The 21,552-nt window shown below is 40.6% G+C and overlaps 1 protein-coding gene and 1 pseudogene across 2 annotated transcripts in view; one reads left to right on the forward strand and one right to left on the reverse strand.

Annotated features, from left to right (window-relative positions):
* The window catches only part of IP6K1 (inositol hexakisphosphate kinase 1), a 60,598-nt gene that overhangs the window by 17,836 nt on the left and 21,210 nt on the right, over positions 1–21,552 (reverse strand). The window contains exons 1-2 of one of the 2 annotated variants that reach the window (XM_077776914.1): positions 10,888–11,095; positions 2,687–3,036 (exon numbers count right to left, since the gene is read on the reverse strand). In XM_077776914.1, coding sequence (XP_077633040.1) covers positions 2,687–2,909 — 223 coding nt within the window. In that variant the 5' untranslated portion in view covers positions 2,910–3,036; positions 10,888–11,095. Of the gene's footprint in view, positions 1–2,686; positions 3,037–10,887; positions 11,096–21,552 lie in introns of those variants that run through there. The other variant, XM_077776913.1, reaches the window with a different exon arrangement.
* On the forward strand, positions 408–2,423 carry LOC144242179 (aminoacyl tRNA synthase complex-interacting multifunctional protein 2 pseudogene; annotated as a pseudogene).

Raw genomic sequence — 21,552 nt, forward strand, 5'->3', positions numbered from 1 at the left:
GTTTTTCCCCCAACTTTCTCTCAGATTGGGGGAACAGAAGTCTTTAAAAGCCATAGCGAATCATTAGCCATAGGAAATTAATTTTCTTTTCTTGGGCTGCATTTTCACTAGGTAAAATAAATATACTTTCTCAAATATACAATTAAACCAAAAATTGATCCTTTCTTATTAAGTCAAATAAAGCCCAATTTATTGAAAGAAAATGGAAGATATTATTGGTCCAATTGATATATATCAAAACCCAACAGCACAGGTTTTTTAAATTCTGAAATACATTTAAAATTATAGAAAGTTACCAAAAAAATAGAATTCTCATATATGCAGCTTCCCCTAATGCTCCCATGAGGCCAATGTATCAGGTAAAGCCCAAAGTGACACATCTCTCCTGCCTGGCTGCAGCCCATGTGCAGGAAGACTCTGATCCACCTCTTCAAGCTCTTGAATCCCATCAAGGTATTTTAAAATGTCTGAACTGAAAAGCTGTGGTTAATGGTCACTCCAAGATGACTCAGATGCCAGATGTGGACTGGGATGTAACCAGCATAAACCAAACTGATGAGCCCATTGCTTTATCAACTAATGCACTGAACTTAAATTCTGTGCTTGGAAAGGATTATGGAGCACTGAAAGACAAGGGTGCTGAAAGATCATGATTAACTCAAATCTCACCTCCCCGCCCTCCTCTTTGTGCTGTACCAGCTGCTCTCTTACCACTGCAGGGTCCTGTCCACTGTTCTCATGTATTCAGCAGTCAACAGCGAGCCAGAAAGCCTCAAGTGCTTTGGCAAGCAGACCAAAAAAACCCAGTTCCTCATCAATATCACCTGGGGTTTAGTCTAATTGAGAAGAATGTGCTGAAGATTAAAATGTAGTTCGGTATCCAAATAATGTGTCCCATCAAAGGAAAAAGAAACATTGCACATTTTTTCTTTTTTGTTTGGCTAGAAGCTTAATGCTATAAGTGCAACCCTTGTAAAAATCTGGGTAGGGGCACCTGGATGGCTCAGTCGGTTAAGCATCTGAATTCAGCTCAGGTCATGATCTTGCAGTTCGTAGGTTCGAGCCCTGCAACCAGTTCTGTGCTGACAGCTCAGATTTAATGGGTACAGAGCGGTTGTTTGAGGTGATGAGAAAGTTCTAGAAGTCATGAAATGGTAGACAATACTGTGAATGTACTTAATGCCACTGAATTGTACATTTAAAAATGGTTAAATTTTATGTTATGTAAATTTTGTCACAATAAAAAAAATTAAGAAAACAAGAATACTGATAAGGATTTTTTTTAACCATTAGTAACATTTTTACATTATTTTTTTTTAAGTGTATTTATTATTTTTGAGAGACAGAGACAGAGCACGAGTTGGGGAGGGGCAGAGGGAGAGGGAAACACAAAATCCAGGGCAGGCTCTGGGCTCCAAGCTGTCAGCACAGAGACCCAGGTGGGGTACAAACCCATGAACCATGAGATCATGACCTGAGCCAAAGCCGGCCGCCCAATCGACTGAGCCACCCAGGAGCCCCTGAATTGTTTTTTCTAAACTGAGGATCCCTTGGGGTGCCTGGGTGACTGAGTCAGTTGAGGATCCAACTTTGGCTCATGTCATGATCTTGTGGTTCATGAACCCCACGTCAGGCTCTCTACTGACAGCTCAGAGCCTGGAGACTGCTTCGGATTCTATCTCCCTCTCTCTCTGCCCTCCACCAACTCACACTTGCTCTCTCTCTCTCAAAATAAACATTAAAAAAACTGTTTTTAAAAAAATAAATTGAGGATCCCTTAAGTAAATAATGACATAAATGTAATTAAATTCATAACAGCTTTGGGAAATTAAAAAGTAGAATACAAAGGGCACCTGGGTGGCTCAGTCACTTAAGCACCCAACTTCAGCTCACGTCATGATCTCACAGTTCATGAGTTCAAGCCCTGCGTCCGGCTCTGTGCTGACAGCTCTGAGCCTGGAGCCTGCTTCAGATTCTGTGTCTCCCTCTCTCCCTGCCCCTCCTCTGCTCATGCTCTATCTCTGTCTCTCTGTCTCTCTTTCTCAAAAATAAACATTAAACATTTTTTTTTTAAAAAGTAGAACACAAAAAACGTAACTTACACATGGTGGGCAATGAAGGTGTATAAACAGTGACAAGATTCTGAAATAAAGTGACTTAATTCTTAATTCATGGGGTTCTAGTCTATAAAGTTAATTTACATTTTCAAACACTATTTTTCCTTCAAAGGTTAGGACTTTCAGACCTCCTCAGTCCTTCTGTAAATTCCTTACCATCAATTCATTCCCCCAGCACAAACAGACAAAGGCTCCATACAGCCTCCTTGCCAGCTGTCTCACCACCTTGGCCTGGAAAGCACCCAATTCTTCCTCTTCCGGAACCAGAGAAGTACTGCCCCTCTCCTAGACCATCCCACCAAATAGGGGAAACCACCTTGCCAAGAGCATGCTCTTCACCAACAATATTTAATGCTGTGAATTCTCAGATTTACCTATCGTGAATTTAGATTTTCAAGATCTAAAGACCATGCTGCTGCTTCAGTCTCAAATTTTGCTTAACAAAGTGATTTAGTTTGAGATAAAAGGACCTACAATCATATCACCTGGCCCACACCACAAGGAAAACTGAGCTGAAAACCTGGAAAAGCCCAATGCTACTGCTCTCTCCAAATTAGCCAGCGACTAACCTTTGTATTCAGGGGTGAACTCCTTCATTTCGGGAGGGAGGGACTCGTAGAAGCGCTGCTCCCGGGAGATGAGGGGCTTGCACACAGTGTGGTCGTCGTAGCGCATCATGCTGCTGTGTCCGCCCACCTGGTGGATGAAGGGCTCCAGGAGGACTCCCCGGTCTCCGGCCCGACTTGCGTTCTTGCCATACTGCCCCACTTCCATGGTTTGACAAACACACATTGCGTTGGGGGCCGGTTGCACACTGAGGGCAGAGGATGCAGCACATGGGCCACAAAAGGAGAGCTAAACAGAAGGTCCTGGCAAGCTGAAAGCCAATGGTCAGAGTCTGTTCAGCTTATTCTTCTTCCTAACAGAAAGGAGAGAGGAAAAGTGGGAATCAAAACACTAGGCAAGCTATAATTCCCTGCAGTTCAAAAAATAACTGCTCCATGAAAAGAATGGGATTCTGGGGGCACCTAGCTGGCTCAGTCAGTTGACTGATCAAGCCATGCGACTTGATCTCAGGGTTATGAATTTGAGTCCCATGTTGGTCACAGACATTACTTTTAAAAAGTAAAAAATAGGGGCGCCTGGGTGGCTCATTCAGTTGGGCGTCCAACTTCGGCTCAGGTCATTATCTCACAGTTCGTGGGTTCGAGCCCCGTGTCGGGCTCTGTGCTAACAACTAGCTCAGAGCCTGGAGCCTGCTTCAGATTCTGTGTCTCCCTCTCTCTCTGACCCTCCCCTGCTCATGCTGTCTATCTCAGAAATAAATAAAACATTAAAAAGTAAAATAAAAAGTAAAAAATAAAAATACAAAAAAAAAAAAAAAGAAAAGAAAAAGAAGAAGAATGGGATTCTGTTTTGTTTCCTGCTATGTATTCCCCAAGCATGTTACCATGCTGCCTGGTCCATAAGAGACACGTGATGTTTTTCTGAATGCTATACCTTTGGTCTCCTCCATCCATTTTTTTATGCACAGAAGCCCACATTCTCTTCGTTTCCTAGCTGTCATATACCCTCCACATTCTCTAAAGGATTTGATTTTAGGGCTGCAATACGTTAACAGCCATCAGAAAGGCAAGCCTCCCTGCTTATTCCACATTCAAAGATAAGTGTTCAGGGAAAAATCAAAAGGCAACACAAATTCTTTGTGTTCAGACTTCTCACCATATTCAGTAATGGTAAGGGTCTCTCACTGACTCAAGGAAGGGTTTTTGTCTGAGAAATCAGGTCACACTTTCCAACTTTTCTGTTGAAGGTGCCAAGGAGCAGGCAGGGAAAGTCATCCCTTGCTGAGTTATAGAATCATAAAAAGGGTTTGCTTTCCCAAAGAAATTCAGGCTTCTGATTTCTTCTACTTTAAATCTGTGGTCATCGATTTATGGCCATGTCTGGCACCACGGAGCTTGCCTTTCTGTCTGACTCTACACCAATCAGCGGGACAAGAAAAGGCCCTTTGTACTTAAATACCTACCTTGTAATGTCAATTTTCTCTCAAGAAAGTTAAAGTAATGGGCAACTTCCCTAGTTCTGAGTATATTCTGAGATTAGGAATGTAGCAGGCAAGACTACATCTGAAAGATTTAGACTAAAAAAATACATAAATAAAGGGGCGCCTGGGTGGCTCAGTCGGTTAAGCGTCTGACTTTGGCTCAGGTCATGATCTCAGTGAGGTTCATGGGTTCAAGCCCCACGTCGGGCTCTGTGTTGACAGCCAGCTCAGAGCCTGGAGCCTGCTTCAGATTCTGTGTCTCCCTCTCTCTCTGACCCTCCCCTGCTCACGCTGCCTCTCTCTCTCTCAGAAATAAATAAAACATTAAAAAAAATTTTTTTTAATATCTATAAAAGCAGGAATATGGCTTTACCTGCAAGAGATGAAATGTTAGTTTTCTTCTGGACTTCGTAATTTATGGGCATAATAGTCTACTGAAGAACACTGCTGCAAAACTGCGAAAGTTCTTTTTATTATGTTTATTTATTTTTGAGAAAGAGTGCTAGGTGGGGGAGGTACAGAGAGGAGGGGACAGAGGATTTGAAGTAGGCTCTTGTGCTGACAGCAGAGAGCCCAATGTGGGGCTCGAACTCACAAACCGTGAGACTGCAACCTGAGCCGAGTTAGACGCTCAACTAACTGAGCCACTCAGGTGCCCCTGCAAAAATTTCTGAATTCAAAGCTGCCCAGCAAGCTCTGTTCTATTTCATAGCTATCAACAAAAATAAATGATTTCCCATTCCCCTAAGTGATCAGCACCACTTCAATGCACACACATTTTTTGCTTAGCTATCCACTTTCCACTCCTCCTTTAGGGTAAGGAAACTCCCTGCCCCAAGGACTTTTCTCCAGACTCCATTCTCCCAAACAGGAGTTGGGCGCACACCTCTATGGCTCCTAAGGTACCTGTGTCAACTATCTCAGCAATATATCACTGTACAGTCATCTATTTGTCTGTCACCACCACCAAATCATTCCTTTGTGACTCTAAGTAGGATCCAAAGCAGCTCCTAGCACACAGAAGGGCTCAAAAACAGTTTTGTTGGAAAGAATGCAATGATTCCAGGGCTGCAGGGCGTAAAAGCACAATATGAAAAGAGAAGGAGTCGCACAGTGGTAGTGATAAGCGGGGAAGCAGCACTGGAGGATCTCTTCTCCGGGCTCCTGGAGGTGCCCACGGTGGCGATGGACACCACTTAGCACTGTCAATCAGCTCTTATCCTGGTTCAGCTGTTCATTGGGATTGCCCTCATGAGCAATGGGGTCCCAGGAAGGTACTGAACTTTATATCCTGGGTCAGTGAGTGTCTGGGAAAGAAGAAGGATGGACAGTGCCAAGTGCCCCAGAAGAGCTGGACTCAGAGATGCATGCCCAGCTCTGTAATCCCCACAGGACAGAACCAAGAGTCCAACCTCCAGTCAGATCTAGACTTTTGATGTTTTGTTTCCACATGACAGACACATAAAATCATAGCACTGTTTTTGTGTTTCAAATATTTTCTTAGAAGTAAACATGTAAAACATCCCATATTTCTATGGCTTTGCTTGCTGTTTCTTTTTAAATAAACCTAGAACCTAAAAAACTGGAAGTGCCCAAAACTCTCACTCTCTGTGAAGCCCTTGCTTACAAAGTGTGGAGCTGTGGGCGAGTCACTTAACTGCAAATTTCCTCATTTCTAATTTGAAGACATGCCCACCACTAAACCTATGGGATATTCCAATGCAGACAAAGGGGCTTGAGCCAGCCCTGCTACCTAGCCTTGGAAGTACTGGGAAGAGAAACAGCTCTGACTTATAAACAACCAGAGGTTGCTCCTGAAGTCTGGTGTCCTCCAAAGCCCACTGTGAAAACCATGGAATGAGAAGGCTGTAGATGATAACGTCTTTCTCCACTATTTCCTCACTAATCAGAATCCCAATCAGGTGGCCCAACTCCACGAGAATGTGAAACTCCATTCTAGCTAAGGGAGAATCTTGAACACTAGTACTTCCATCTGATCCTATGAGACAGCTGATTTAGGAAAAGGGCATGTGACTGTCTTCTAACCACGAGACATGAGGAAGTTGGCCAGGGGTCCTCTGGGAAACGTTACCTCGCTCTTAAAGAACAAGGTGTCCCTTCTCTTCCTCAGGATATTATTCTGTCTAGGTATGTATCTGAGACTACTGCAGTCAAGTCACCTGGTGACCCTAAAAGATACTAGCCTAACGACAAGGCCAACATCCTGAGCATGCAGCACAGAAAGACAGAAATCAGGGTCACTGATGTAGTCACTAAAGTACTGGATATCTGGTTACATAGCAAAAATAAATTTCCCTTTATGCTTTCATAAAGTCTCATTAGGGTTTTTTGTTACTTGTAGTCAAAACCATCCTAGATGAAGGGACAAAAAAGCATCAAAACCCCTAGATCTCCAGTTAATACACTTTTGCACATTAAAGAGGTGTTTTCTGATGATAAGGAAACTTCTAACAACTGAAAAACAAACCCTTCACTGATGACAAAGTACAATCTCCCCAAGCTCAAAAAGGAAAAATGCAGCTTTATAATCTTTAAACTATCCCCAAAGGCAGACAATTTGAATTATGTCTGGTCTATTAGGGCCAGCACCAAAATACTAAAACAGAATCTGACAAACACAAAATTCATTCTCTCATAAGTAGTAAGGAATAATTAGCTTAGAACTGATTCTGTTGTGGTTCAACAACAGGCAGACCACAAAAGAAATTTATACTCCTACCACTTCAGGACCTTAATTGATCATTATTTTTCACAAACGCATCTAAATACAATGGAGTAAATAAATCCTATTTTCCAGAGTGTAATTAATCCTCAAAGATTTTCCAGGCCATCCTCTGCAAAAACAATGACCTGATTTCAAGTAATTTATGCCATTCAAAACGTGAACAGCTTGTCTTTTCTAGACTTAAATAAGTCTCTACTAGCATGAAGAAAAACTTGTAAATTCCTTAAAACCTACAAAGTATTAGGGGCACCTGGGTGGCTCAGTCAGTTAAGCATCTGTCTCAATTTTGGCTCAGGTTATGATCTCATGATCAAGCCCCCTGTGTCAGGCTCTGCCCTGACAGCACGGAGCCTGCTTGATATTCTCTCCTCCTTCTCTCTGCCCCTATTTTGCTCTCTCTCTCAAAATAAATAAATATTTTAAAAATAATATAAATAAATAAATAAAAGCTACAAAGTATCAAAAACACATCATGGGGCACCGGTGTGGCACAGTCGGTTAAGTGTCTGACTTCTGCTCAGGTCATGATCTCACGGTTCATAAGTTCAAGCCCCACATTGGGCTCTCTGCTGTCAGCATGGGGCCTGCGGATCCTCTGTCTCTCTCTCTGTACCCCTCCCTCACTGCCACGTGCGCGCACTATGATAAACATTTTTTAAAATTACTTTAGGGGCACCTGGGTGGCTCAGTTGTCCAACTTCGGCTCAGGTCATGATCTCACAGTTCGTGGGTTCAAGCCCCACGTCGGGCTTTGTGCTGACAGCTAGCTCAGAGCCTGGAGCCTGCTTCAGATTCTGNTTTTTTTTTTTTTAATTTTACTTTAAAAAAATGTCATAAACCCCAAATCAGGAGGGTTTCATTGTCCGGGTTAAACCAACAACCAAAAAACCCCCACCAGTATATGTTTTGCTTTTTTTGTTTTGTAAACAACTCCAAAGGTTTCCCTGGGGGAAACTTTATAAATGATATGCTTTCCCCCATTTGGCAACACGTGGAGGTTCTCTACCTGGTTTACAACAGTGTTTCCTATGTACCTGGTATCTGAAATTCATATTGTTCAAGTATACAATGCACAAAAATTTGGGGGCTATGACAATGGGAACAGGATTATTATATTATATTATATTATATATTGTATTAATTATGTGAGAGAGAGCACATGCGTGCATGTGAGCAGGGGAGAGAGGCAGAGGGAGAGAGAGACAATTTTAAGCAGGTTCCATGCTCAGCATGGAGTCTGACAAAGGGCTTGATCCCATGACCCTGGGATCATTATTACCTAAGCTGAAATCAAGAGTCAGATGTTCAATCAACTGAGCCACCCAGGTGCCCCAGGATGATTTTTAAAAATTTTAATTCCAGTGTAAATATACAGTATTATATTAGTTTCAGGTGTCTAATACAGTGACTTAACAATTCCATACATTATTCAGTGTTCATTGTGATAAGTGTATTTTTTTTAAGTTTGTTTACTTTGAGAGAGAAAGCATGCACGTGCTAGTGGGGGGCATGAGGGGAGGGGAGAGGGAGGGAGGGAGAGGGAGGGGGGAGACGGAGGGGGAGAGAGAGAGAGAGATACCCAAGCAAGCTCTGCATTGTCAGTGCAGAGCCCTATGTAGAGCTCAAACCCATGAACCCTGAGATCATGACCTGAGCTGAAGTTGGATGCTTAACCAACTGAGCCACCAAGGAGCCCCATGATATGTGTACTCTTAATCCCCTTCACCTATTTCACCCATCTCTCCTCTGGTAAACATGTGTTTGTTCTCTACAGTTAAGAGTGTTTTTTGGTTTGTCCCTTTTTGTTGGTCTTCATTTTATTTGTTTTAATCTTTTTAATGTTTATTTGAGAGAGAGAGAGAGAGAGAGAGCAAGCGAGCAGGGGAGGGACAGAGAGAGGGAGACACAGAATCCAAAGCAGGCTCTAGGCACTCGGCTATCAGCACAGAGCTGACACATGGCTCCAACTCACAATCCATGAGATCATGACCTGAGGCTGAAGCTGGACGCTAAACTGACTGCACCACCCAGGTGCTCCGGAGTTCATTTATTTTATGTATTAAATTCCACAGATCGGTAAAATCATACATTATTTGTCTTCCTCTGACTGCCTTATTTCACATAGCATTATACTCTCTAGATCCATCCATGTTGTTGCAAATGGCAAAATTTCATTCTTGTTTATGACTAAATAATATTCCATTGTGTATATATACCACATCTTTATTCCTTCATCCATCAATGGACACTTGGGCTCCTTCCATAATTTGGCCATTGGAAATGTGCTGCAATAAATATAGGGGTGCATGTATCTCTTCAAATGACTATTTTCATATTCTTTAGGTAAATATCTAGTAAGGAACAGGATGATTTTTAGACTAAAACTAATAAAAAATACTTCTGTTAAAAAAAAAAGAACACCTAGGAGCATCTGGCTGGTTCATTCAGTGGAGCATGTGGCTACTGATCTAGAAGTTGTAAGTTCAAGCCCCACACTGGGTATAGAGATTGCCTAAAAAAACAAAATTTTAAAAATTAAAATTAAAAAAAGGACAACTAGACAATCCCCTGCAAATGTCAAAGAACTCATTTAGGAGGAGGAAAGGTTTAGATATAATAATCTGCACATTATAAAGACCTTGCAAGTCTTTCCACTGAAATACATTAGGATTCACAATCTTTTTTTTTTCTTTAAGTCACTGTGCTTTGTAATTAACACGGCTCAGAGAAAGATACTCTCTCTTAGCACCAAAAATATTCTTTGATCCTGGGGTGCCTGGGTGGCTCAGTTAAGCATTTGACTTTGGCTCAGGTCATGATCTTGAAGTTCATGGGTTTGAGCCCCACATCAGGCTCTCTGCTGTCAGTGCAGAGACACTGCTTGGGACCCTGTCTCCCTTGCTCTCTGTCCCTTCCCCGCTCATATGCATGCACTTGAGCTCTCTTTCTCTCTGTCAAAAATAAACATTAAAAAAAATTCTTCAGTCTCTTAATAAGCACAACTACAATTTTTCATCCTGAGGTTTCTACATAAGACTTGTCCATTCACAGGGCACCTGGCTGGCTCAGTCAGTAGATCATGAACTCTTGATCCTGAGGTTGTGAGTTCGAGCCCTGTGCTGGGCATGGAAGCAGTAGGGCTCATTATGCAGTTACACTTGTTTCAGATAAGAGCTAAAGAAGCAGACAGAATCTTCCCTTCCTGTGGAACTTCTGAAGCATATAAATACTATAAGGACAACAAGAACAGAAAGGAAACTAACAGTCTAAAACTGTGCCGAGAGACTAGAAAGAAAAAAGGAAAAGGCTGGAGCCATTTCTTGCAATCAATGCTAAGCTAAACAAGGAAGAATAAACAGAAAAAAAAAAACAATCGAAAACCAAGTTGTTCAGGGGTACCAAGGTGCCTCAGTCAGTTGATTGTTCAACTGCTGATTTCAGCTCAAGTCATGGTATCACTGAGATCTAACCTCACACTGGGCTCCGAGCTGGGACTGGAGCCTACTTGAGATTCATTCTCTCTCTCCTCTCCTCCCCCTCCTCTTTCCCTCTGTCTCTCTTCCCCACTCGCATATGCATTCGCTCTCTCTCTCTAAAAATAAAAATAAAAATTGGGATACCTGGGAGGCTCAGTCAGTTAAACATCCAACTTCAGCTCAGGTCATGATCTCATGGTTCAGGAGTTTGAGCCCACATCTCACTTTCTGCTATCAGCACAGAGCCTGCTTCAGATCTTCTGTCCCCCTCTCTCTGTCCCTCCCCGTTCATTCTCCCTCCCTCTCTCTCTCAAAATAAATAAACTTTAAAAAATAATAAAATATTTTAAAATAAAAATAAATTAAGAAGTAAATAAAAAATAAGAATAAAAATAAAAACAACCAAGTTGTTCAAAGTTCCTCAAGTTCCTGGGAGAGAGGTACTCTACAAAGGCAATAATTTTCAAACCCTTTGGCAAGAATGGTCCCAAATGAGCCTACCTTTGAGCACCCGGACAGCAGTCCAATCACCAGCAGCCTCAGCTGAGCACTATAACATATCTAAAACTCCAGTCCCAACATAGAGAGAACCTCCTCTTCCCCAGTGGTGCATTAGTCACCTGGAACACATCTGAAGGAAAGTGATGCCTAGGTTTATCCTTCACCCCACCCCAGAATTAACTGCAGAGGCCTCTAGAACATCCCATTATAATCCCAGTCCCTCTGTAGGTCATGACTTCACTGCAACGCCCAGTCAAGTAGTAACCCTGGACACTCCTATCCCTGGCTATCACTGTCAAAGCCTACTGTAGCTTTTTACACAACACCACTGCCTTAAGCATCTTTGACCTCATCAGCCCTCAGAACTATTCAGATAGGAATGCCATCAAGAGGATCATGGTCACCACAACATTCTGATCATGCAATGCAGCATGGTCACCAGCACTAACATTCTGCGCAAATGACAGCCTTCCTGAGGATCCTCCTGCATAGTAAGATCAAGTAACCAAGTATGATGCAAACCAGTAAGATAGAAAGTCCCTTCTCCCGTCATGATTAAAGACCTGAGCAATCAGTATTATCAGAACATACCAAAGAAAGGCTGACGGAAAAGAAACAGTTTCTTAAAAAAACAAACAAAACAAAAAAACACACACACCAAAGAAACCTCTCACCACTGCCAAATATCATCACACTGGGGATTAGGTTTCAATATATAAATCCGGGAGGAGGGAGGAGACACAAATATTCAGTCTATAGCAGAAATCATGATCAGTGTTTTAAGTTCTGCTCTCTCTTTTTCTGATGAGATTTCACCCTTTCTGTGATGATTTGGTAGGATATTTGGTAAAGAAATCTTGTTTTTGTAAGAAGGAGCTTGTACTTTTTTTCTAGTGAATAGTTTGTAGCACTATGTATACTAGATTGAAAATTATTTTACTTTTAAATGTTTAAAAATAAGAATATTCCCACCGCAGAAGCCTGATACATATCAGTATTTAGTAGTAAAGCTCCTTTCTAATGAACACAATCTTGAAAAATGGAACAAATCAGGATTATCTAATAATGTATGCCTTAGAGTAGACAAGACCACTGTGTGTCAATTTACCAGGTCTGTTTTTATTGGGTTGTTTCCATTAGAGTCTGAATCAGATCCTACGGGAGAGGGAAAAAGTATACCACAAAGCTAGGCTTTGGTTTGCCAAAACAGATACTTGGGACAAGATTAAGTTCTGGGTTTTGGCAAAATCTTGGTGACTGAAATTATAGGACCCAGTAGATAACGCCTATGCCCTAAATATAAGATGTGGCTTGGATTCTTTTTATCATAAAAAAAAACTGGGCCCTAACCAAAGGACCACTGGCTTGACTTGTGAGGTTGTCTGTGATAGCTCCATGTCCTTCAACACTGTCCCCAGCCTTAGGAGCAGAGCAGAGGTGTAGTACTTGCAGAAAGCGAGCAGCAGATGTTCTTCACAAACGTGAACACTGGACTAAGAGGGGCCAAAGTAACTGCAATTCTCTCCATATATTTTGGTGACATGTTCAGAGAGGAAATAATGTAGTTTTAATCAGCTGTTTTGGATCACTGGAAGTTTATATTAAAATGGTTATAACTTTGTCAGTTTATGAGTGGACTGCTCCCCCAGAAGTCAAGGGGTTCCAGTGCTCCACCTATGAGTTTGTGCACCACCTGCTACTGTGCACCAGTCTGTTTGTTTGCCCTTCATTTGCTTTAAGACACTTTGCTTTCACATTTTACTACACAAAACAGGAAGAATTATATTCTTTTTTTAACGTTTATTCATTTTTGAGAGAGAGGAGGAGGGAGGATGCAAGCAGAGGAGGGGCAGAGAGCCCGATCTGCGGCTCAAACTCACAAACCACAAGATCATGACCTGAGCCAAAGTCGGACACTTAACCAATGGAGTCACCCAGGCATCCCTAAGGATTTTCTTAAAAAGAACTTGCTGAGACTCAATTTTTTTCACTGGTGGACAACACAAGTGCAAGTAAATGTACACTGCAAAGATATTAATTACAATAGTTAGATGTACTTTCTGGTTATAGAAACTAACTCCTTGAACATACAACGGAACTCCAAAATTAATTACATCTTTATTCAAGTACAATAAATTTTCTGATGCTGCTAAAATAGACCAATAACAAAGCTTTACTGAAGGACCTAAAATTAAGAGACACAATATAAGCAACTTTTCTCTTTGAATTCAACAACACAGCAAGCCTAGAAAGTGGCAATGAATAAAAGTCCTGACAAAGAAAGAGAAATTGCAATCAGATATGGTGGTGAACAAGGTCAGGACTATTTTAAGAAGTAGTAAGACACTGTCTCCACAGCAGAGCAGTACCTGGTCACCAAGTTCCTTAGCTGGGCCAGCACAGACATTCGAAAATGCAGATCAGCAGACATGTACTCTAAGAAGCTTGGTTAGAATTTCAATTCTATGGACAACATATATTTATAACCTCAAATTAAGCACTTGGGTTTGACATGCAATCTTTTTGTAAAGAGAAGCATAGTTGATGCCTTCACATTGCATAGGTATATTTACAAATTTCCTCAAAATTTCCTCAAAACTGGTTTATAAATCCGATATTTCTATTAACTCTTCTAAAATTTGGGGTACTTAGCTGGCTAAGTCATTAGAGCATGCAACTCTTAGTCTCAGGGTTGTGAGTTCAAGTCCCATGTTGGGCATAGAGCCTACTTTAAAAAAAAATAAATAAATAAACAACAACAATAACAAGAAATCCCAGGGGCACCTGGGTGGCTCAGTCAGTTAAGAGTCTTCCCCCACTTGTATACTCTCCCTCTCAGAATAAATTAATATAAACTTAAAAAAAAAACACTAAATTTAAACAGATCCACTTAAGCACTAAAAGGATAATGACAAAGTATGATGCCCTTAAAAAATCGTATGAAATACATAGTTTTTTAAAAATTAAACTTGTGGGGCGCCTGGGTGGCTTAGTCGATTAAGTGTCTGACTTCAGCTCAGGTCATGATCTCACGGTTCGTGGGCAGCCCCACGTTGGGCTCTGCGCTGACAGCAAGGAGCTTGCTTGGGATTCTCTCCCTCTCTCTGCCCCTCCCCTGCTCACACAAACATACACGTGCTCTGTCAAAATAAATGCATAAACTTAAAAAACAAACTTGTTAAGTGAGGAATGCAAAGAAAAATCATGGCAATAGTGTATCTTTAGTTTACTTTTTATTGTCTGATAAACAATTCAAGTGAAAAAATAGCAAAATCATTCTTAATTGAAAAGAACACCGTGCACTGTGAAATCCAAGTGAACAATAGCAAAATCAAGTGAAACAAACTCCAACAGAAACAAACACCACACAAAGCCTGGGTTACATAGCTTTGAACTTTAATTTCTAACCAATCAAAAATTTTAAAAAAAATGATATAGACTGTGACAGGAAAAGATACCAAAATACTCTCAAATTCATAGATGAAAAAACTAAAGCAGAAAACTAACATGAAAGAAAGCATGTTTGTTCTCTAAAGCACATAACCAAGGGAACCTATTATTTTCTTAAATTCAAGCCCATTCTTGCTTTTACATATGGACAGTGGGCGCTGATACAGATCAAGTAATTTGTGAGTGAGGGATAACAATCCTCCTTCCCCTGACCCCTGGGGATTGTTTCAAGCACATGCTCACAAACCTCTCCTTTGAGGAGGAAGAAAACATAAGGGGGGCACCTGGTTGGCTCAGTCGGTTAAGCGCGTCCGACTTCGGCTCAGGTCATGATCTCATGATTCATGGGTTCGAGCCCCGTGTCAGGCTCTATGCTGACCGCTAGATCAGAGCCTGGAGCCTACTTCAGATTCTGTGTTTCCCTCTCTCTCTGACCCTCCTCTGCTCTCACTGTCTCTCTGTCTCTCTCTCTCTCTCTCAAAAATAAAAAAATTTTTTTTTTAATTTAAAAAAAAAAGAAAAGAAAACATAAGGAATGTGGTCAAGGTAAGTAGGGCTGCCAATCTGAGCCTGCCCTATTAATCTTACCAGGGACTGGCATATCACCTAGAAACCAGAATGTGTAGAGGGGCCCAGAGCAATCTGGGAGATTTGAAATAAGAAAGAAGTTAAAGGTATCTATTTTGTTTTTTATCCTCAGAGAAGAGATGAACGATTGTTTAGACTTTTGGGTCCTATCCCAGGAGCAAGGGACACAGTGGCATACTCCTGAGGACACCATGCTGAGAGCAAACAGAGAGCAAGGAGAAAAGGAAACTTGGCAGGAGGCCTGAAATGTGCCAGCCCATAGAGAAAGAGCCAAAACAGAATTAACTTAGGACAAAGACAGAATCCCCTTTCCTGTTTTTACTAGATTTCTAAAGATTAGAAACCCATGCTTCCCAAGATACATAGGTATAGAAGTTTAGTGAAGATCCTTTTGAAAGTGTCTCAACTGTGCTAAAAAGAGGGGAAAAAGAGGTTTAAGGACAGAATTTTAAGAATATGAAATGACACAGGGGAAATTAAAATGAGAAAACACTAAAAGAAAAGAGAGAGAAAGGTGCCCCATCCTTCTCACCTGAAACACTCTCTGTTCACAATTTTTATGGGATTATTCTTTAATAAGAAACTAGAGAAATATCTCTGCTCTGACTAAACAGTTCAGGTGAGCCACACCTAAACCAGGTAAATCTCTGCCTAGCACATTTATAAGTGAAGCTAAACACGGTGAGGCCTAGAAGGCACATGTGTAGAATGATAGGAGTAATGATTCTAAAAGAAACAAAAAAAACCCACAAAACACTAACAATGAGGCTGTCTAAAATGCTAAAATATGGAATGATGAGCTTCCTAGACATACTACTGATCTCACTGAAGACCCAAAGCTAAAGAGAGAAGCTCCTGCACACATGAAATAAAGATGCAGAGGGACAGTACCAGGCCTGTTCCCACAACCTTAGTTTTGGATGTGACTGGTAACTAGTTCCTTTTCTTCACACCTCCATCCTATTGTAGCTCAACTGAAAGAGAAGCTGAGTCCAGTGGGGGCAAGCTGACAGGACTGAGGCAGAGGTGAACTGAGGTGACTGGGAAACTGATGTAGACACCTCTCTACTTGGGTGTCCCCTCACTATAACATCTTTTGAATAAAATCTGCTCTGTTGCAGAACAGAAACAAAAGAACAATATTTGTCACTCACCAGAATTTCAATTAGCTGTAACTGGGTTTGTAACTGGAGGTCACTCCAAGTACAAATCTGCTACCTTGTAAGAGGGATATTCACATGTGTCCTGCTGCTATTAAAGAGGGAAAAAAATGTGGAAATAAAATTTCCTTTGCCTAGGAGAGATGAACCCAAAGCTCCAGTCTCCATGCTGAGCTTTTTAGATTATTTGAGGGCCTCCCTTAGAACCCACTCCCACTAAAAATTATTACCAGCTTCAAAGAAGAAAAGTCTCCAGAGTTAGTCTCCAGACTAAGGAACTATGCAGCCATGAAATAGCTCTTGTCTTTCCTGTGAGGTCTCAGAGTTACCACAAAACTGTTACAACTCCAAAGGGATTTTAAATCACTGAATTCTGTACTATTTTAAAAGATGCACCAAGAAGCAACATACACCTAAACATCAGATACAGCTACAACTCAGAGCGCTCTTCGTTTGGCAGTGATATCACACACTTAAACATTCTGATGCTACACTACTCTGGAGACTACTGGAAAATATAATCAAAGACCAGATCAGACATGGACAATGGACTGTATTCAGCTGTTGTTGGGGGATATGATGAAGTGTCTACCACAAAAGATAGCTCCACTGAGTTTTGTTTGCTCTTTGGGAATAATCTGCTGTACACATGTCCCACAAAGGAGTTGAGACCAACTCAAGATGTCTCCTCCAAAGACTATGTTCTTGGTATCCTATGTTCCTGCCTCCGGTGAGACCTCTCCTCCTCAAGGCCAAACAGTGTAATTCCTATACATCCACACAGTCAGAAAAATACAAGGATATTTCAGGGCACAAACTTGACAGCCCCTCCATTTAAAACCACATACCACTGGGGATAACACAACAGCATATCTAAACATCCATCGGGTAAATAAAGACTTTATTAGCAGATGCCTAGAAGCAGATGAGCAACATGCAAAGTGAGTGTGGGGAAAGCCTGTAAACAGAGGAGGTAAATGACCTGTTTAATGCCTCACAAAATGCAAGAGAATTTGACAGCTTCAAGCAGACTTCAGGAAGACTACAATATGTCTTCTACCCTCCAGTGAAACACTAGAATTACTAATTTTAAGCACTTTTAAACATTAGAAAATACTTCTATCAACCTCATAGACAACCCAAAGTTCCAAATAGATGGAGACCAACTTTCAACCACACAAACCCAACAATAACCTCTCAAATGAGACAAGTGTAGAAAAATCTCCAAAGAGACACCATTCTAGGGCGGCTGGGTGGCTCAATCAGTTAAGCATCTAACTCTTGATTTCGGCTCAGGCCTTGATGTCACTCACAGTTTTCTGAGTTTGAGCCCTGCATCAGGCTCTGCCCTGACAGTGCAGAGCCTGCTTGAGATTCTGTCTTTCCCTCTCTCTCCCTGCCCTTCCCCCACTCACGCCTGCTTTCCTTCAAAATAAACTTAAAAAAAATAAAAAAAGAAAGAGAAAGAAAGAAAGAAAGAAATTAAGAAAGAAAGAAAGAAAGAAAGAAAGAAAGAAAGAGAGAGAGAGAGAGAGAGAGAGACATCATTCCATTAGACTGGGTTCCAAGTCTCTCTACTCTCCTAGCTTCCTTTCCTGATCTTCAAGTGACATAAGGAACTGAAGAGCCTGAACATGTGGAGCTCTCAAGATTCTGGGAGTCAGGAATATGTTAAAAAGAGAGTGGAACTCAACCTGGAAGCAAGCATCAATCTCATGATCAACAAGTTGTGTACCTGACAATATACCAATTCAACTATTTTCTCTGTCAAGAACTTAATTTAAGACTATCAGCCCTAGGTATTTTTTTAGAGTGAGGTAATATATGAGATAACATTTTCGAAGTACATACAATATTGATGCCACTAAAACCAATGCTAAAATTTTTAATCTTTTAAGGTATTAGAAATATAAAGGCTCCTGGGTGGCTCAGTTGGTTGGGCATCTGACTCTTCTGATTTCAGCTCAGACCATGATCTCATAGTTTGTGGGTTTGAGCCCAGTGTGGGGCTTGGGATTCTCTTTCTCTTCCCTCTCTCTCTGCCCCTGCCCTACTTGCTCTCTCCAAGTAAATAAATTAAAATAAAAATAAAGGTATTAGAAATACAAAACCAATGACTTAAGGTTCTCCTTAAGAAGTCAAGTAAAAGACAACAGTAAGCGGAAGAAAGCAAATAATAAAAATATAAGCAGACTCAAAAGTATGGGGGGGAAGGAATTAAGAAAACCAAAAGTAGATCTTTAAAAAGAAAAAATCAGTAAAATTCATGAATCCTCTAGAGAAACTGATCAGTAAAAAAAGAACACGTTAATTACTACTATCAGGGATGAAAAAAGGGGTATCACTACAGATACTACAAGCATTTAAAAAAATAAGATAATACTATGAGCAACTATATACCAATAAATTCAACAACTCAGACAAAATGGACAAGTTCCTTGAAAACTACAACCTACCAAAACTGACACAAGATAAAATATAAAATCTGAATAGTCTTGTATCTATCAAGAAAATTGAATTTATCCAAAATCCTCCAGAGGGAAAACTCCAGACACAGAGTTTTACTAACGAATTCTATCAAACATTCAAGGAAGATATAGAATCAACCTTGCACAAATTCTTTCAGAAAGCAGGGAGAAAAAAAAAAATCTTCCAACTTATTTTACAAGGTCAGTTATTCCTGATAACAAAACCTAAAAAAGAACCTTTCCAAAAATATAACATACATACATAAAATAAGACAAAAGATTATAAACCAATATCCTTCATAAACAGAAACAAAAATCCTTTAAAAATGTTTTACCAAACCAGGGGCACCTGAGTGGCTTGGTTAAGCATGTGACTCTTGATTTCAGCTCAGGTCATGATCTCATAGTTCGTGACATTTGGCCCCAAGTTGCGCTCTGCTCTTATAGCACAGAGCCTGCTTAGAATTCTCTCTCTCCTTCTCTCTCTGCTCCCTCCCCTGCTTGCTCTGTTCTTCAAAATAAACTTAAAAAAATTTTAGGGGTGCCAGGGTCGCTCCGTTGGTTATGCATCCAACTTCAGCTCTGGACATGATCTTACAGCTCATGACTTTGAGCCCTGCGTCGGGCTCTGTGCTGACAGCTCATAGCCTGGAGCCTTCTTTGGATTCTCTCTCTCTCTGTGTCCTTTTTCTACTTTTTGCTCTCATTCTCAAAAAAAAAGGTGAATTAAAAAAAAAGAAGTTGCTTTGTTGATTCCTAAGTATTTTCTATGTAAACAATCATGTTATCTACAGATTGAGAAAATCTTATTTGTTGATGCTCCAACAAGTTCTAAAATTAATATGTGCATTTAACAAAGTCACAGGATACAAAAAGCCAATATATAAAATTCAATTACATTTTTAAATGCTAGCAGTAACAGAAAACAAAAACTAAAAAATAATTCATTGGCATAAATTAATGGAAAATGGCAGAGTAAGAAGCTCTAAGAATCCATCATTGTTCCACCAAAACAACTACTGAATTTGGAGAAACTGAAGTAACTTTGGGAACTCTGGAGTGTAGCTGGGAAACATAAGCTTCGAAGGTATAGCTTGATGAAGAGGCTGGTGAATTTTGGTAAATTTCAGCCTCTTGGGTAACCAACCTCCAGCCCTCATTCCTAAAACAGCTTGCTGGAGGCTAGGATGGGCAATAAAGATATTCTGATGGATGATGGCTGCTTCTGATCACTAAGGAGCTGGCAGAGGCCGGTGACCAACACTCACAGGCTGAAGCAGCTTCCAGGGACATTTAAGAGGGCAGTACTTGTTTTTACTGTTTTCCCCTTCTGGGAGCTAGTTATTTAAGGAAATCTCTACCAGGCCACTAACTGCAAAGATAACAAATAGATGCACATTTCCAATATTAGTTTGCAAAAGCCACAAATGTAAGTCGCTAGCACTCAATGAGCAAAAACTAGCAATCCCTGGGAAGTGGGAGAATTAGATTTGTAAAATTACAATACTCAAATATCCAGTTTTAACAAAAAATTACACAACAAAGAAACAAAAACTTAATGACTATTCACAAGAAAAAGAAAAGGATGAAAAAAGTTTCTGAGGAAGCAAAGACACTGGAATTATTATTAATCAAAGACGTTAATGGAGCACATGGGTGGCTTGGTCGGTTAAGTATCTGACTCTAGATTATTTCAGCTCAGGTCATGATCTCACAGTTTGTGAGTTCAAGCCCCACATCCAGCTCTGCACTGACGCTGCAGAGCCTGTTTAAGATTCTCCCCCTCCCCCGCCCCTCCCAAGCTTGCACATTCATACACACTCTTTCAAAATAAATAAACTTAAAAAAAAATCTTAGGGGGGGGGGGCGCCTGGATAGCTTAGTCGGTTAAGCGTCCAACTTTCATTTAGGTCATGATCTCGCAGTTCGTGGGTTTGAGCCACACATGGGGCTCTGTGCTGACTGCCAGCTCAGAGTCTGTCAGTCCCTCTCTCTCTGACCCTCCCCTGCTCATGCTGTCTCTGTCTCTCTCCTAGAAATAAATAAAACATTAAAAAAAAAAAAATCTTAGGGGCACTTGGGTGGCTTAGTCAGTTAAGCATCTGACTCTTGGTTGCAGCTCATGTCATGATCTCATGGTTCATGGGTTCGAGCCTCACATCCGGCTCTGTGCTGACAGCTTGCTTGGGATTTCTCTCTCCCTCTCTCTGCCCCTCCCCAGTTTGCTCTCTCTTTTTCTTTCAAAATAAATAAATAAAACAAAACAAAAAGATGTGAAATCACCATCTTAAATTCATTCAACAGACTAAAAGAAACCATGGTCAAAGGAATTCAGAAAAATGAAATATGAACAAAATAAACTATCAATAAAGAGATGGAAATTATAAAAAGGACAAAATAAAGTCTGCAATATCTGAAAACAGAAAAGTAAAATAATTGATATGAAAAACTCATTAGAGGGGTTCAACAGCAGATTTGAGTGTATGTAAGAAGTATCAGTGAATCTGAAGACAATTGAAATTACTCACAGAGGCAAAAAAAATAAGGAATACCAAAGAGTCTGAGGGACCTGTAGGACACCACCAAATCTAACAATATATGATTATAGAAAGAGAAGAGAGGAAAAAAATATCTGAAGATAGTGTCCAAAAACTTTCCAAACTTGAGGAAAGACATGTCTAATGAACCCCTATGAGGATTAACCAAGACACATTATAAATCAAAAACCCACTATTACAATGTTGAACCCCGAAGAGAATATTTAAGCAAGAGAGAAGCAACTCATAATGTACAAGAGGTCCTCAAATAAGATTAACAGCTGATTTCTCTCCAGAATCCTCTAGAAGGCAATGGGATGACATATTTAAAGTCCTGAAAGGAAAAAACTGTCAATCAAGAATTCTTCTCTGTTTTTTAAATTTTTTTTTAATGTGTTTTTTCTGAGAGAGACAGCATGAGCAGGGGAGGGTCAGAGAGAGAGAGAGATACAGAATCTGAGA

The sequence above is a fragment of the Crocuta crocuta genome, unplaced genomic scaffold, assembly GCF_008692635.1.
Source record: "Crocuta crocuta isolate KB4526 unplaced genomic scaffold, BGI_CrCroc_1.0 scaffold77, whole genome shotgun sequence".
In the NCBI taxonomy this organism is placed as follows: domain Eukaryota; kingdom Metazoa; phylum Chordata; class Mammalia; order Carnivora; family Hyaenidae; genus Crocuta; species Crocuta crocuta.